General features: G+C 44.5%; 1 protein-coding gene across 1 annotated transcript in view; it reads left to right on the forward strand.

The window, feature by feature from the left end:
* The first annotated feature begins 1,021 nt into the window (after nucleotides 1-1,021).
* The window catches only part of LOC8043022 (glucosidase 2 subunit beta), a 62,915-nt gene continuing 51,176 nt past the window's right edge, over nucleotides 1,022-12,760 (forward strand). The window contains exons 1-4 of the mRNA XM_029980157.2: nucleotides 1,022-1,167; nucleotides 2,744-2,860; nucleotides 6,495-6,590; nucleotides 9,937-9,994. Coding sequence (XP_029836017.2) covers nucleotides 1,026-1,167; nucleotides 2,744-2,860; nucleotides 6,495-6,590; nucleotides 9,937-9,994 — 413 coding nt within the window. The 5' untranslated portion in view covers nucleotides 1,022-1,025. The remainder of the gene's footprint in view (nucleotides 1,168-2,743; nucleotides 2,861-6,494; nucleotides 6,591-9,936; nucleotides 9,995-12,760) is intronic.

Here is a 12,760-nt window from a genome sequence, read left to right on the forward strand (position 1 = left end):
CTGTTGGAATATCCAGTAAAACTGGGACTTTCGATTTGGATCGTCATTATAGCTGGATCAGATGATCCACCTATAATGCATCGGTGAGGGCGTCGAGAACGAGAGCATTCTCGAACAAAATACGACGGTGCAAGTTAGCTGACGTAGGTAAATGTTAAACATGATCATGTTGCCCAATCCTCGGGTAAAGTTACCATCTTTAGCTTTCTCTGATGCTTATTGGGCAGTCAGAGGTTTCTGCTGAGAGAGTTTTGTCGACAAATGTTAAATTTTTCACCCGCACACGGATGGTGATAGATATCTCGGGGGCCGCTTTTACGTTTGTTCTGAGCATTCCTTTACACATTGGTATATTTCAGCGTCTGTGCGGCAACAGAGCGATTTAAAACCTGCAAATAAATCACGGGTTGTCAATTGCTTCCTTCGGGAAATAGCAGACGCTCACAATTCAAGCTCGCGTTTGATTTCGTGGCCCGTAAGACGCGATTTCTATCAGAAAATCAACTTTTTTTCCGTTCGGTTCCGCGACACATCGTAGCAGACGAACCCTCGTCGTCTGCTCCCGCTCCTCGCCGGCCCCGTCGGAGCGAGGCATGACGGGATTGCATTTTGGCGCACTCCCGATTTTCTCGGTGCAGCGAGTGCATGCACGCGTGGGTGTCAGCGCTGAAACGAACTCGGAGAGTGCAACCACTCGTGGAGTGCCGGCCGAAACGAACCCGTTCCACGCTGCGAGTGGGCACGCGTGGGCACGAGTGCCGTGAAACGAACTCGCTATCACTTTCAGCATGATCTCTATGCTTTCAGCTGCCAGTTTATCGCTCTAAGCCTATCCGTCGTTGCATAAACCATAACACTGGTTCATTATAAAAAAAAAATCCACTTTAATTAACTTGGTATACTTTTACTGCGTTTACTTGGCGTTTTCTTATCGCCGTGACGCTTGCGACTGCAGACTTTCCGAACTGTGCACTCGAACGCACCCTGATTATCTAAGCAATCGTCATTTCCGGTTAGACGATACAATGGCAGCCGCCATGCCTGGCACGTCGTTAGGTCGCTTCTCGCACAACGTGTATTTTACCTTAGAAATTAGCCTATTACTATTATTCATAACAGCTGTACATTCCGTCGAAGTATCTAGGCCACGGGGCGTACCGTTGGCAAGTAAGTGGAAACCTTCCTACGTCGTAAACGCCGGTTTTTGACCGGCCCCAAACGCTCAGCTGCGAACCGGCCCATTTCCAGGTAGCGCTTACGAGAGATACGGGGAGGGGTCTACCTTTTCAAGGCTTCTTATCTGCACAAGTTCGGCTCACACTGGAGTTAATAGCGCTATTCCTCGGTTTGGCTTGCTTGAACAAGCAACTGTTCGCCCTAAACCAACCCGCAAGAACTAATAACCGATCTTCGTACCTTGTCACTATTCCCTGCACAGGTGCGTTTTTGTGACGACGTACGAAATTCAATAACTCGAACTCTGTGTGCATTTGAAAATTGAGGACTGCGACCGTGATGTTCGGTGACTCGGTGCTTTTTCATTTTTCGGGGCTTCATTTCCTTCGCTGCTTACGCACGTTGAGGCCCCGAGTTTTCGGCAATTGCCCGGCGCCATTCATAGGCAAACAGTTGTTACGCCTGTATTTTGCGAACGAAGGCCGAGCAAAATTACGGCGTGTTGCGACTGGAACGCTAAACTACCCCCGGCTGCTCGCTGTTACTGGCGAACGATATCGTCAAGTAAGCATCTCCAGAAATGGCGGACGGCCGCGTCTGCTACGACCACGCTTGCGCAGTGGCAGCCCCTGAAAAGGCCCATTCGAGATGCTCCAGCTCTAGGGGATAAATATGGGGATAAATATGGTCTTGGCAATTTCAGGGTGTTTAAGTCTGAAACGGTGTCACCGGTGGAGCCAACTGCACACTACTCTGGACTTAAAAGGCTGTTAAACTGGCCTACTAGTCACAGACTGTTTCTACCATTGTCAAGGTGGTCTATGGTCATTCGTGAATATTGATCTCGTTAATTCGTTTAAGTATATTATTGCAGATAGTAAAGTTATACATGTGCAAAAGCAGCCGACAGTATGAGCAAACGGGGCCAATCGGCCAATCAACCAGCAACATCACAGCAATCCCCGTCTTTCTGCGTGTTTGTTGTCGTAGGTTAAACTAATCGACCACAGTGAATGCTCCGTGACCTTGCTCTTTTAGCATGTGTGTCTGCACTTGCACACATTCTAGATGTTGGGAAAAATGGGAATGACAACTGATACTTTATTAATACAGACTTTTTAGGGAGAGGCTGGCTTTCTTCAAATGTGAACTCACCAAAGGTGCAGAATGTTTCTGAATCAGGGTTTTGGAGGGAAAGAGGGTGACTTCTCTCGCTCTTTTCCTCCGAGACCCCGATACAAAAATATTCCGCGATTGCAGCGTGTTCACAGTTTCAAGGAAGCGAGCCTCTTCCCACCGAAACCTTTGTGTTAATGAAACATCGGTTGTTATTAGCATTTATTTCGCCATGTATACTTTCTTGCTGAAAAACTTGAATTTTTTAGGTACATTCATGTATCCTAGCATTGACAACGTTCTGACTTGTGGTTAAACGGAGTATAGCCATTGCTTTTTGTGAGCTATCTTATTTTGGATGCTCGTTGAATGCGTGTGCCCTTTAAAACGTGTGTATTCTGTGATGCTCTGGGCTTTGTAACGACATCCCGGTCTCTCTGTGTCTTATCAGGAGCATCGCTTTACGACCCCGCCAAAAATTTCACCTGCTTTGATGGTAGCGCAAGCTTCGCTTTCCACCAGGTCAACGACGATTACTGCGACTGCAGGGATGGCTCGGACGAACCGGGTACGTCAAAAACACTGTTCGTTGCTCTGTTTTAAAAAGAAAAGTGCCAAATGCGTTAAAAAAAACTTTTTTTAAATGCTTTGTTAGAACATTTGCCTTACAAAATCAACTTTTCCTAAGAACAAACTTTCTTTTTTTATTTTTTAGTTTAATATTTGAACTGCGAGACTTGTCTTGAGTTTGGGAGCGATTCTTAAACATGCTCCTATCTTGAGCCGTCGACCTTTGAAATTGAAGCAAGTTTTTTCATCACTTCGAACGCAAAATGAGTCTCGCAACATTACTGTAAAATACTGTGCCTCTGCCCATTCCACAATCCAGCCCTATTTCGTAACATTCGGAAAATACACAAAAGGACATATCTTGTTTTTGACCTAAGGAGTGGCCATCCCCCAGTTTTACATTATTATCTCTAAATTACGAGTGGGTGCTTGCTCAGAATTTTACAATCATAAAGTGCTAAATCTTTTTTTTTTTTTTTTTAGCGAGTTTGTTTTTGTGATTTGTGCCTTATGCAAACTGTTACAAAATACTTTTTGGGGGGGTCAGTCTCCGTTTAAAAGTATCTAGCGTCCTAAACAAGCCGGTGCACTGCACGACCCAGTTAGTGCAAACACGACATAAACTTTTTTTAGCATTTTACTTCAACAGGTTATTGACAAGTACTGAATTTTACTCTTTATGTTGGTACCATGGGCATCACCATAAGCACGCGAGTAGTTTCTACGATAGTGTCTAAATTTTAAGAGAGAAAATAAAAATAAAATACCCAGGATCACTTGTTCGCGCCAACAGTGTCGTGCAGTGTACTTCTTCTAAATGCAAACAAAAAGACAAGTCAGCAACAATAAATGTGACAGAAGATAAAATATTTTATATCTTTCTTGCAGTGGAAATTTAATAGCACCGCAGTGTAAAAGAGCAAGCCGTTAGATGTAGAACCCGTGTCTTGTCTCAGAACTTCCTTATACATATTAAGGCTGGTTCACGACTGCGTAACGACCACTTGCAATGAGGAAACGCATTGGCACCGTCTGTTGGGTAGCGCTGGCCCACTCTCAGTCCGCAGACATTTCTTTAATTTTCAAGTATTCTTTTCCTACGAGCTTGAAATAATTCTGGCAATGTTATGAGCGATCATTCCTTACAGATGTTATGTACATTTCGTCTCCCGAATACTGCAAAAACCTTCAGTCTAGTTCAGGACAGGAAGCATTAGAGTGCCGTTTGTACGCCGCCACCACCTCGTTTCAATTCCCTGTGGCACGTTGCACTGGCACGCAAGCAGTCGGTAACGCAATCCAATGCATACATCTCAAGTGCATGTACCAGGTGTGGCCAGGCTGACCCGGCCTAAGAGCTGCAAAACGAAACCACAAAAACTTCCAAGAGCCGCATGGAAGAGGAAAGGCAGGAAAGGGGGGGGGGGGTGCAAACTTTTGTCCAGAGCAATGAACAAAATTTAAACTACTTTCAATCTATCCGAGTCAAAAGCAGTCCAACCGTACGTAAGGTAGCAGTAGCACAAGACTACCAAACTGCAACCTACCTTTCAATTTAAAACACGCTCCATTCTCTTCTTGGGGAAGAGCTCGTGTGACCGGGAGGGAGGCAGGGTAGGGGGGGGGGGGGGGTGTATTGAAGGGAGCCGCGAGCCGCACTTTAACGCACGAAAAGCCGCAGCTTGGCCACCCCTGGCATATACGCACGCGGACGTGCAAGAACTGGCGGGTTACACGAGCCGAGAAGGGGCTAGGTAACTGTTGTAGGCTTCTTACAAAAAGATGCGGTTTGTTTCGGTAAGCTAAGTTGCTCTGCCTCGCGGAAATGCGAAAACTGAAATTGCGGTGACGTTTTTGAAGCCCGCCCTTGTGGAATAATTGTGTTCATGGTGAGTTAGCAGTGTTTCCAGCACATTGCTAAGTTAAAGTGCAGCATTGCTTTAGTTGGTGCTTATGGTGCCTGGGGCATGTCTTCGACTGTTGTTTGGCGTCCTATCCCTTCCACACATCGAAGGGGGTCCCAGAGTGCCAACGAATAACGTTGTAGAAGCCGGAGTGTCATGCTTGGGATGTCTCGATCCTGGCAGTTAATGCTAGATGTCCCTGCAAAAAGTATGATTGAATGCATGTGTTGCTGTCCTCAATGTTTCCCCATTCCCCTATTGCTTGAGCTTTCATCGATGGTCAAGCTGGACTACGACCTGCGGCAAACAAGCAATTGCTGCTTCCACTTTTGCTGTTGTGCCGTCTCCAGGATCGGGGGAGGGGTTGGGGTTGGGGATTGAGGCAGAAAGAAAGCTCTCCTCTACAAGTCAGTTTTAAAACACAAGTTCCTTTTTTTTTTTTTTTTTGGTGTTATTGAAATGTTAAACGAGGCCAAATAGAGGCAAAGTCTTCTGCGTACACGACCGGTGTAGAAAAAAAATGTATTGGCAGATGGAGGCGGGAAAGACCTGAAAGTTGTGCAGTACGAGAGGTAACATTTCTTGTTACCTCTCGTAATGTGTTTATTCCTTAATATTATATTTGTTTTATTTTTGCCCGATAAAGTTTATCGGCTTTTTTTGGTGCATATAAAATAACCACCAACGGACACTGGATCAGATGATCCTTGTAGCTCTGATATTTGTGATCACTCAAAAACTAACGATACAAATACATAAAAAAGAAAAAAAAAATCAACACTTTATTTGGCAAATGTGTGCAACCTTAAAACAAACAAGAAAAACACAGTACAAACAAGTCAGATATGAAGCCAATGCCCAAAAAACATGTAGCTTCACCTTCTGTACGTCAGGATTACATGATCTTATTACAGTACACAACATGTATTTTCTCGGGTTCTCCTTGTTGATCCGCACCCTTTCTTTCCTGTTAATATGACCCTGAGCTTCGAGAATGCGCTCTGAACGCTAACACTGGACACTGGCAGGCTGAGGAGATGAAGCGCTGCCTGAGCCAAAATCGGCCTATCAACCAGTTGACCGCCAAAAGAGACGCGGTGCGACGTTTCGAAGCACGATACAACATGCAGAGCTCGCATTAAGTCAGTCTTGCTTACAAAGAGTTTGAAAACACGCTCATACATGGCGAAGTCATGGGGCATTTCAGACTTCATTTTCCGATCGATGATGCGCACATTAAACGAAAACGTCTTGATGGCATCAGTGTATCCCATACATTTTGACACGTTTCGATAGACACTGTTTCACTTTTTCGCCACGGCTCTGCGGTACGACTGGAAGGTCAATTAGGGATCTTTACTGGTTAAAACAGAATTTTAGAAAACGGATTCAACATACTTTTTCTGGTTTTTATCGGTTTAAATCGAAAATGCCGAACCTAAAAACTGACCTTTTTTCGGTTAAAACCAAATTTCTGAAAATGGATTCGGCATTCTTTTATTGGTTTTTATCAGTTTAAACCGAAAACTCCAAACCCTAGTTACAGTACAGGTTATGAAAGTAAGGTTATGTAAGGTTATATACAGGTTATTATTGTATTATGAAGGTAAGGTTATAGTACAGGTTAGGTAAGTAGTGCAGGCAAGACTGTTCATAGTTTCTTGGTTGATATGGTTTATGATGGTGCTGATGGGATCAACTGTGATGATGACTTGCATGCCTCTGCAGGCACTGCAGCGTGCAACAACGGCGTGTTCCACTGCAGCAACCTGGGGCACAGGGGCGAGAACATCCCGGCTTCGAGGGTCAATGACGGGATCTGCGGTGAGTTTTGACGGGCCTCTTCGGCTACGACGAACTTACGGCTGCGACAGTCTCTATTTTGCTTGGCAGTCTTAGGAAAGTTGAGTGCAAGTCCCTCGCTGGAGATAACATAGGTGAAGAGGAGGGGATGAAAATTGACTTTTGCAGGATAGTCTCATTGGCAATAATGCCAAAGCAGGCTTTTCTGGTGAAGTGTTTTTGTTCAAGGATTACCATGTTTTCCGCACTAAAGTCTGCACCAAATGCAAAGCCAATTTTTGATTAAAAAAAAAAAGTTCTTCCTTAGATGGTTTTCACCTTGTGCCCAGTCTGCACTTGAAAACTTATATGCAGCACACCTTGACAAATGACTGCTTTATGAGCTCACATAGAAGGTTGTATCACGCATAAATAATTATTAACATGCCCTTTCATTTGCAAAATTTGTCATGTGTCATAGTGAATGACCTAAAAAAAATCCTTGTCTACACCTTCTTAAAAAACTCTTTTAGGCCGCCGCCGTGTTGCTGTTGATGACTCAGCTAGTGCATTCCCTATCGGCTAGAAATTTTCTGCCACTTCCTTGGGCTGCTGAAACCTGCTCAGTGTGATTCTCCTATGTTTTGCAGTTTTGCGGCCCCTCATGGAAGTTTCCACTTTATTTTCCTTATGCACACTGCATACCCTTCTTTGTATTATCTTTCATTTTGATAAATGAGGCCGGTAAGTGCATGCCATTCAGGCGTTTCTGCTCGACGTTTGCGGGAAACGGATGAAAGCTGCAAGTCAAATGGCCCTCAACGCGTATTTTTGGGAACACTGACAACTCTGCTCCTCACTCCCAGAGATAAGCCTCGTAGAGTTCTTCTCAGTCATCGCCAAAGACGGCTGTTGGGGTGGGAAATGGTCAGTCACATCCAACTCTTCGCCTTGGGGCTGGTGTTGTGAAAAAAAGCTCTCCCCAAAATATGCTACAAAATGAGATCTCTTCGGTTCCATCCGATTGTCGAGGTGCGACCGTCATCGCCACCAAAGTGCTCTGTTATTTGAGATATTTCTCGAATACATTCTTTTCAGATAACGCTGCATCGTGTGGTCAGAGTTTTGTTGTGTACAGTGCTAATCGCAATATTGGTCCGTGGGTTCTCGAACTGTGTTCATAGAGACTCCGGGGCTTCCCCAAGAACACTTGGGAATTCCTGGAGCTTCCGAATTCCTTCGACCGTCCCTGCGCCTAAGTAAAGCGTTCTTTCAGTTTAAGCGCTATTTTAGAGGGTCTGAGCCACCCATTAATGCATCACGGCAAGACAAGCACTGCCGAGTATGTGCCTCACCGTTTACTAAGTCTGTAGCTGCTGCAGATGCAAAATTAGAAAGGGTTCCCTGGCCCATGAAGGATAGACCAAGGGATAGACTCAATTGTTTATCAGGGGATAGGCTTTCGTCGAGATCCGAAAGTTTCAGAACCCCCGCCTAGTCCGACCAGTTTCAAGTTTGGTCAAGGTGGTTACTGATTGGATGTGGCGCCACAGCTTGCGCATAATTAACCAATGAGGCATTTTTGACCTCTTTTTAAAACTGGGGCAAACTTTTGGTGAGGACGTCTCACTAACTGCTAAATGTCAAGAAATGTCTCGCAGCTTGTGGTGTGCTTGGCCTTAGTACTTCTTTATCCACTGGTCGATGTCAGCTTCTGTATGGCATCAGAAAAATTTAAGATTTGTAAAAGAAGGGCAAATTGTCAGTAGCTTCCTACGGAAGATAGCAGCCAATCACAATTTCGACCCGCATCCCATTTTCCTCTGCCACGGTGCTTCGTTCGTAGCAGACGGTCAGCTTTCTCCCCTGTCAGCAGACAACACACTTTTTTAAATTTTTTTTTTCTGTGTGTATGGCGCTTCGCAGCAGACGTGGAATTCTTTGCTCGCATTAGCAGACAAACCGCCTGCGAACAATACCTTCGCTCGCTTTGCGAGAGGCAAATTAGATCTCGCTCTCGCGGTTACCAAAATCAAACACCTGGAGTGCACTTGAGTCGTGCGTGATCCTGATTATATAGACGACTTCACGGGGGCAGAGTATACTCAGTGTTTTGCTGCTGGTTTAGACTAACTGAATTGTGTTTTATGTATCACAAAAAATGTTTTTGTTACATTACACTGATGTTCTGTCTGGTTTGTCCGATGTACAGTCTGTCAAGCGACAGAGGAATAGAATACACAACGCATTCTCAACAGTTATAGAAAGACTGTCGGTGCTTTTTTGTGCAATGTTTCTTCTCTTCCCCGATCTTGTTCACCTTCCCGCAAAGGGCAGAGAAACTCTGTGGAGCAGAAAAAAACAATTTCAACTTCTGGTCTTTTTCCTATTCTCTATAAATTGTGGAAAACATTGTGCAAGTACGGAATGACGGACACTTTTTTGTTACGGGTTTTTGGGCCTTCGTCGCTTGTTAAACACTTTTTCAAAATTTTTCAGCTATTTTTCGGCCGCTGAAGTTAAAATCTTCTGTGGGTAGCCAGCATTCGCAAGTCTGTCCACTTGTTTTAAGACGCTATTCGACATGCGGTTGTGACACGATTTAGAAAGAGCAGAATTAAAGCATGAATTCACAGTTCCTATCTTCACAATCTTGGAATGTGCTGAGCCAAACGAGAGGATCGGCTCGTTACTTCTGGGCTCAAGGGCCCAGCATACATGCCCGGCTAAAAAATACAGGCCTAGGTAAAAAAAAAACTGATTTTACAGATTTGTTTAAAAAAAAAAGCCGTGAAAGACACACTATTGCTGTCTGTGCAGACAAGTTTTGCGGCCAGGGGAACACGATACAAGAGACTAATAGCCACGAGAAGCTGGACAATTAACTAGAACTGAATCAACTAGAAACTTGCCAAGTGTCATCAAAAACTGCTAAGTCGTGGAATTCTAGTATGAATTAGAAAATGTTAAAAGCGTGGTGGAGCACTAAAGTCACCACTCGTGCGAGTGGCGACTTAGTGCTCCACCTTTAGCAAACCACCATGCTCCCCATCCACTCTAAATCCTTCTAAAATTGACCGATTGAATAGTCGTCAATAATGCCGAGCATGCTTGTAAATGGAACCGCACGTTTATCTTCACTAATTAGAAAGTAAATGCACAAGCCTTAGTTCAGTAGCCTACTTACCCCGATGATAAGCCCCCATTATTGTGTCTCTCTGAGTGTAACTCACCTGCAAAGACCGCATTAGTGTAACTTTTACGGCTTCTCTAAAACAGTTTGCAAAGCATAAAGAGAACACCCTGCATAGTGTGTGGCAGGAAACCGGGTAGGTTTTTCCCGCTTTGGGAATATGATGAAGCTGTTGGGGCTCTATCTTCTTTGCAGACTGCTGTGACGGAACCGACGAGTATGGGACGTCAGCCGAGTGCACCGACAACTGCCTGTGAGCCTCAGAGTTTGTTGTGCCCATTTTTCTGTCCGACATTGCAGGCACGGTTCTCGTACCGTAGCTACGAAGATGTGTTGCGAAAAGTGCAATGGGGTGGCAGCCCTCGTTGCAATATGTTTCTTTTTTTTATTAGTTTGTTTAATTACATTTTTTATATAAGGTAGCAAAACATGCCCACACAATGAAACGGACCTTACTTTTGCAACATACTACATTGCTTTCGGCATAAACGTTTCCATGTGAGAGGTGGTAGAACAACTGTGGCCCTCAAAGTTGCATCTTTGTGCATTTTGGAAAAGCGTTGTTCCACCTCCTCTCACGTGCAATTCTTTTTTACAGTAACAATGTAGTATCTTGCAAAAGTAAGGCTTGTTTTATTGTGTGAACATCTTTTGGTACCTCATACAAAAATTTGAATTGACAACTAAAAATAGGCATCACACCCCAGTGGCCGTCCTTATCAGAACACACTCTGCAGAATGACTATGGTTTAGGGAAGAGTTGGAAGGGAATTCTTTTACAGTGGAGCTGTTAAGGGCTGTTTTCTCCAGTATCTTGTCCGCGAACAAGCGGCGTGCCGACATAAAACTCCAGACAGCTACCGTCATCTATGAGCGACGGTGGCAACCAGACAACTGGCTTACCGGTTGTCTGGTTGTTGCCATTGCTCATAAATGGCAGCAACCTTTCCAGCCTTTCCACTTCGGTTTTCACCAGAGTGGAAAGGCTGAATTTTTCTAGGCGTCAACCTAGGAGTCGTTTTTGATCGTCCTAGACGTCGTCAGAGAGGTTGTCCTTGAGGTCTTCCTACAAGTCATCCTTGAGGTCGTCCTAGATGTTGTCCTCAAGGTCGTCCTAGAAGTCGTCCTAGACAATGTCCTTGAGGTCGTCCTAGCAGTCATCCTAGATGTCGTCCTCTAGGCATTACCGTTGAGGTCGTCCTAGACGTCGGTCTCTAGACATCGTCCTGAATGTTGTAAAGATAACAGTTTCACTGGTCCTCCATCTTGACATGAAGTGGAAGGGCTCTACATTTTTTCATTGCTATTCATCTTCATACGCCTCTCTCGGGAACTCTTAAATTTTCTAAGCACTGAATACAGGGAAAACTTGGAACTGTCAGTAAAGTTTTAGGGAACTGGAAAAATGTCATGGAACTTCAGGCAAAACATACCGTATTTCCAACGTATGAGGTTAAATTTTTTTTTAAATTTCTGTCAGTGCATTTGGTAGAACGATGCAACTCGTAGGAATTTTTGTTTCTACAAGCATGAATGTTAACCAATGACATTTGCCACGGGGGTTATCTTTCTCGTTCAATCTCTTGTTGAGAATATTGAACCTCGCTTGCGCATCAATTGCGATCCTAGTAGACAGACACGGGCTCTTCAATGCAGTTTCGCCGCACCAACTGTAAAAATGTATAGGCTCAACTTATACACCAGCTTCTTCTTATAAAAACAGCCGTTTATGGGCAGGTGCAACTTATGGACTGGAAAATACAGTAAGGGAAATTAAAGAAAGTTTTCCAAGCGAGGTGTGGGATTGCAGGGCCCCAACTTTCTTTAACATACTCAGTCTCGTCTTCAGGGGTGGCTAGAACCACCAAATAGACTACGCTTCAAAGCTGCAACACTTCAGTCATTGTGTTGCCTAAAATAATTGTTGCCGGTTATCTGAAACTTTGTTTGACATTGTAGGAAGCCCTTTTCCATTCTCCAGAAATGTTAAATGAGTCCGCAGCAGTGCAAAACAGCATCACCTCAGCTCTTCGACACTACCGAAGCTCGGGAAGTTTAGTTTTGAATTGTAGCTACACTTGTGCCGACTGTGCGTGAGGCAACAAAATGGTAATTACCTGCCAGATAATCGGGGAACAGTGTGTCTGTGCTCAAGGCGTAGGTTATTTAATCTATGACCATTTAGGAGGAGTAGTCTCCTCGTCTTTTTACGCTATTGCGCTCATATAGCAATGCCCGAAGACGAGGGAAATACCGTTTACGTTCGAGGCATAGTTTCAGTCATGGTTACCTGTGGCAGTTTGGCAGCTGATGGAACTTGCTTGTGTTTGCCTGGTGAGTGAGAAGGACCTGGCATCCTTATGACTGCTGTCATTCCTTTAGGCATCTGTGCACATATCTCTGGATGCCTCAAATGCAAATTAAGGTCTGTCTCGGTCTGAGAGCAGTCATGTCGACAACCTGTCAAAGACCAGTATTGTCATTATCATTGCTTCACCACTACGGCTTCTCTGACTGGAGTGTCAAACTCTGGGTCACGTATCGTGGTGCAGGTCATTTCTACATGACAGTAGAAAAAAACCATACATAAAAAAATCTCCCATATGTGTGTGAATGAGCATGCTTGGGGCGGCAGCCTGTGCCACCTTACCAGTAGCCACGTTGGCTCACGGTTCCCTAGCCAGCAGCAGCCAACAGCTTGCTCTACCCATTATTGAAGAGCTTATTTGCGTGCGTGCCTCCATTCTGCGCACTGTGTAGAAAGGTTGCAATATTTGTTAGGCATGCTGAAAATCACTTTTTTGGGCATACAGAATAAATTTTTGGTGATAACATTCTTAGAAACGAGGAGCAGTGCCGTGGGATGCAAGCTTGCCAGATCCATAATTTGTGGTTTCGGTTCTTGTGTAGTACAAGTTTATACAAGGCGCCCAGATGTGTGTTGCTCAGTTGCAATAAAGTTTATCTTTTGCATCCCAAAGGGTTGTCCCCCCCTTACCTGTTTTTTTTTTTGCTGTTC

This window comes from Ixodes scapularis, unplaced genomic scaffold (assembly GCF_016920785.2).
Source record: "Ixodes scapularis isolate PalLabHiFi unplaced genomic scaffold, ASM1692078v2 PGA_scaffold12__126_contigs__length_90152505, whole genome shotgun sequence".
NCBI lineage: Eukaryota > Metazoa > Arthropoda > Arachnida > Ixodida > Ixodidae > Ixodes > Ixodes scapularis.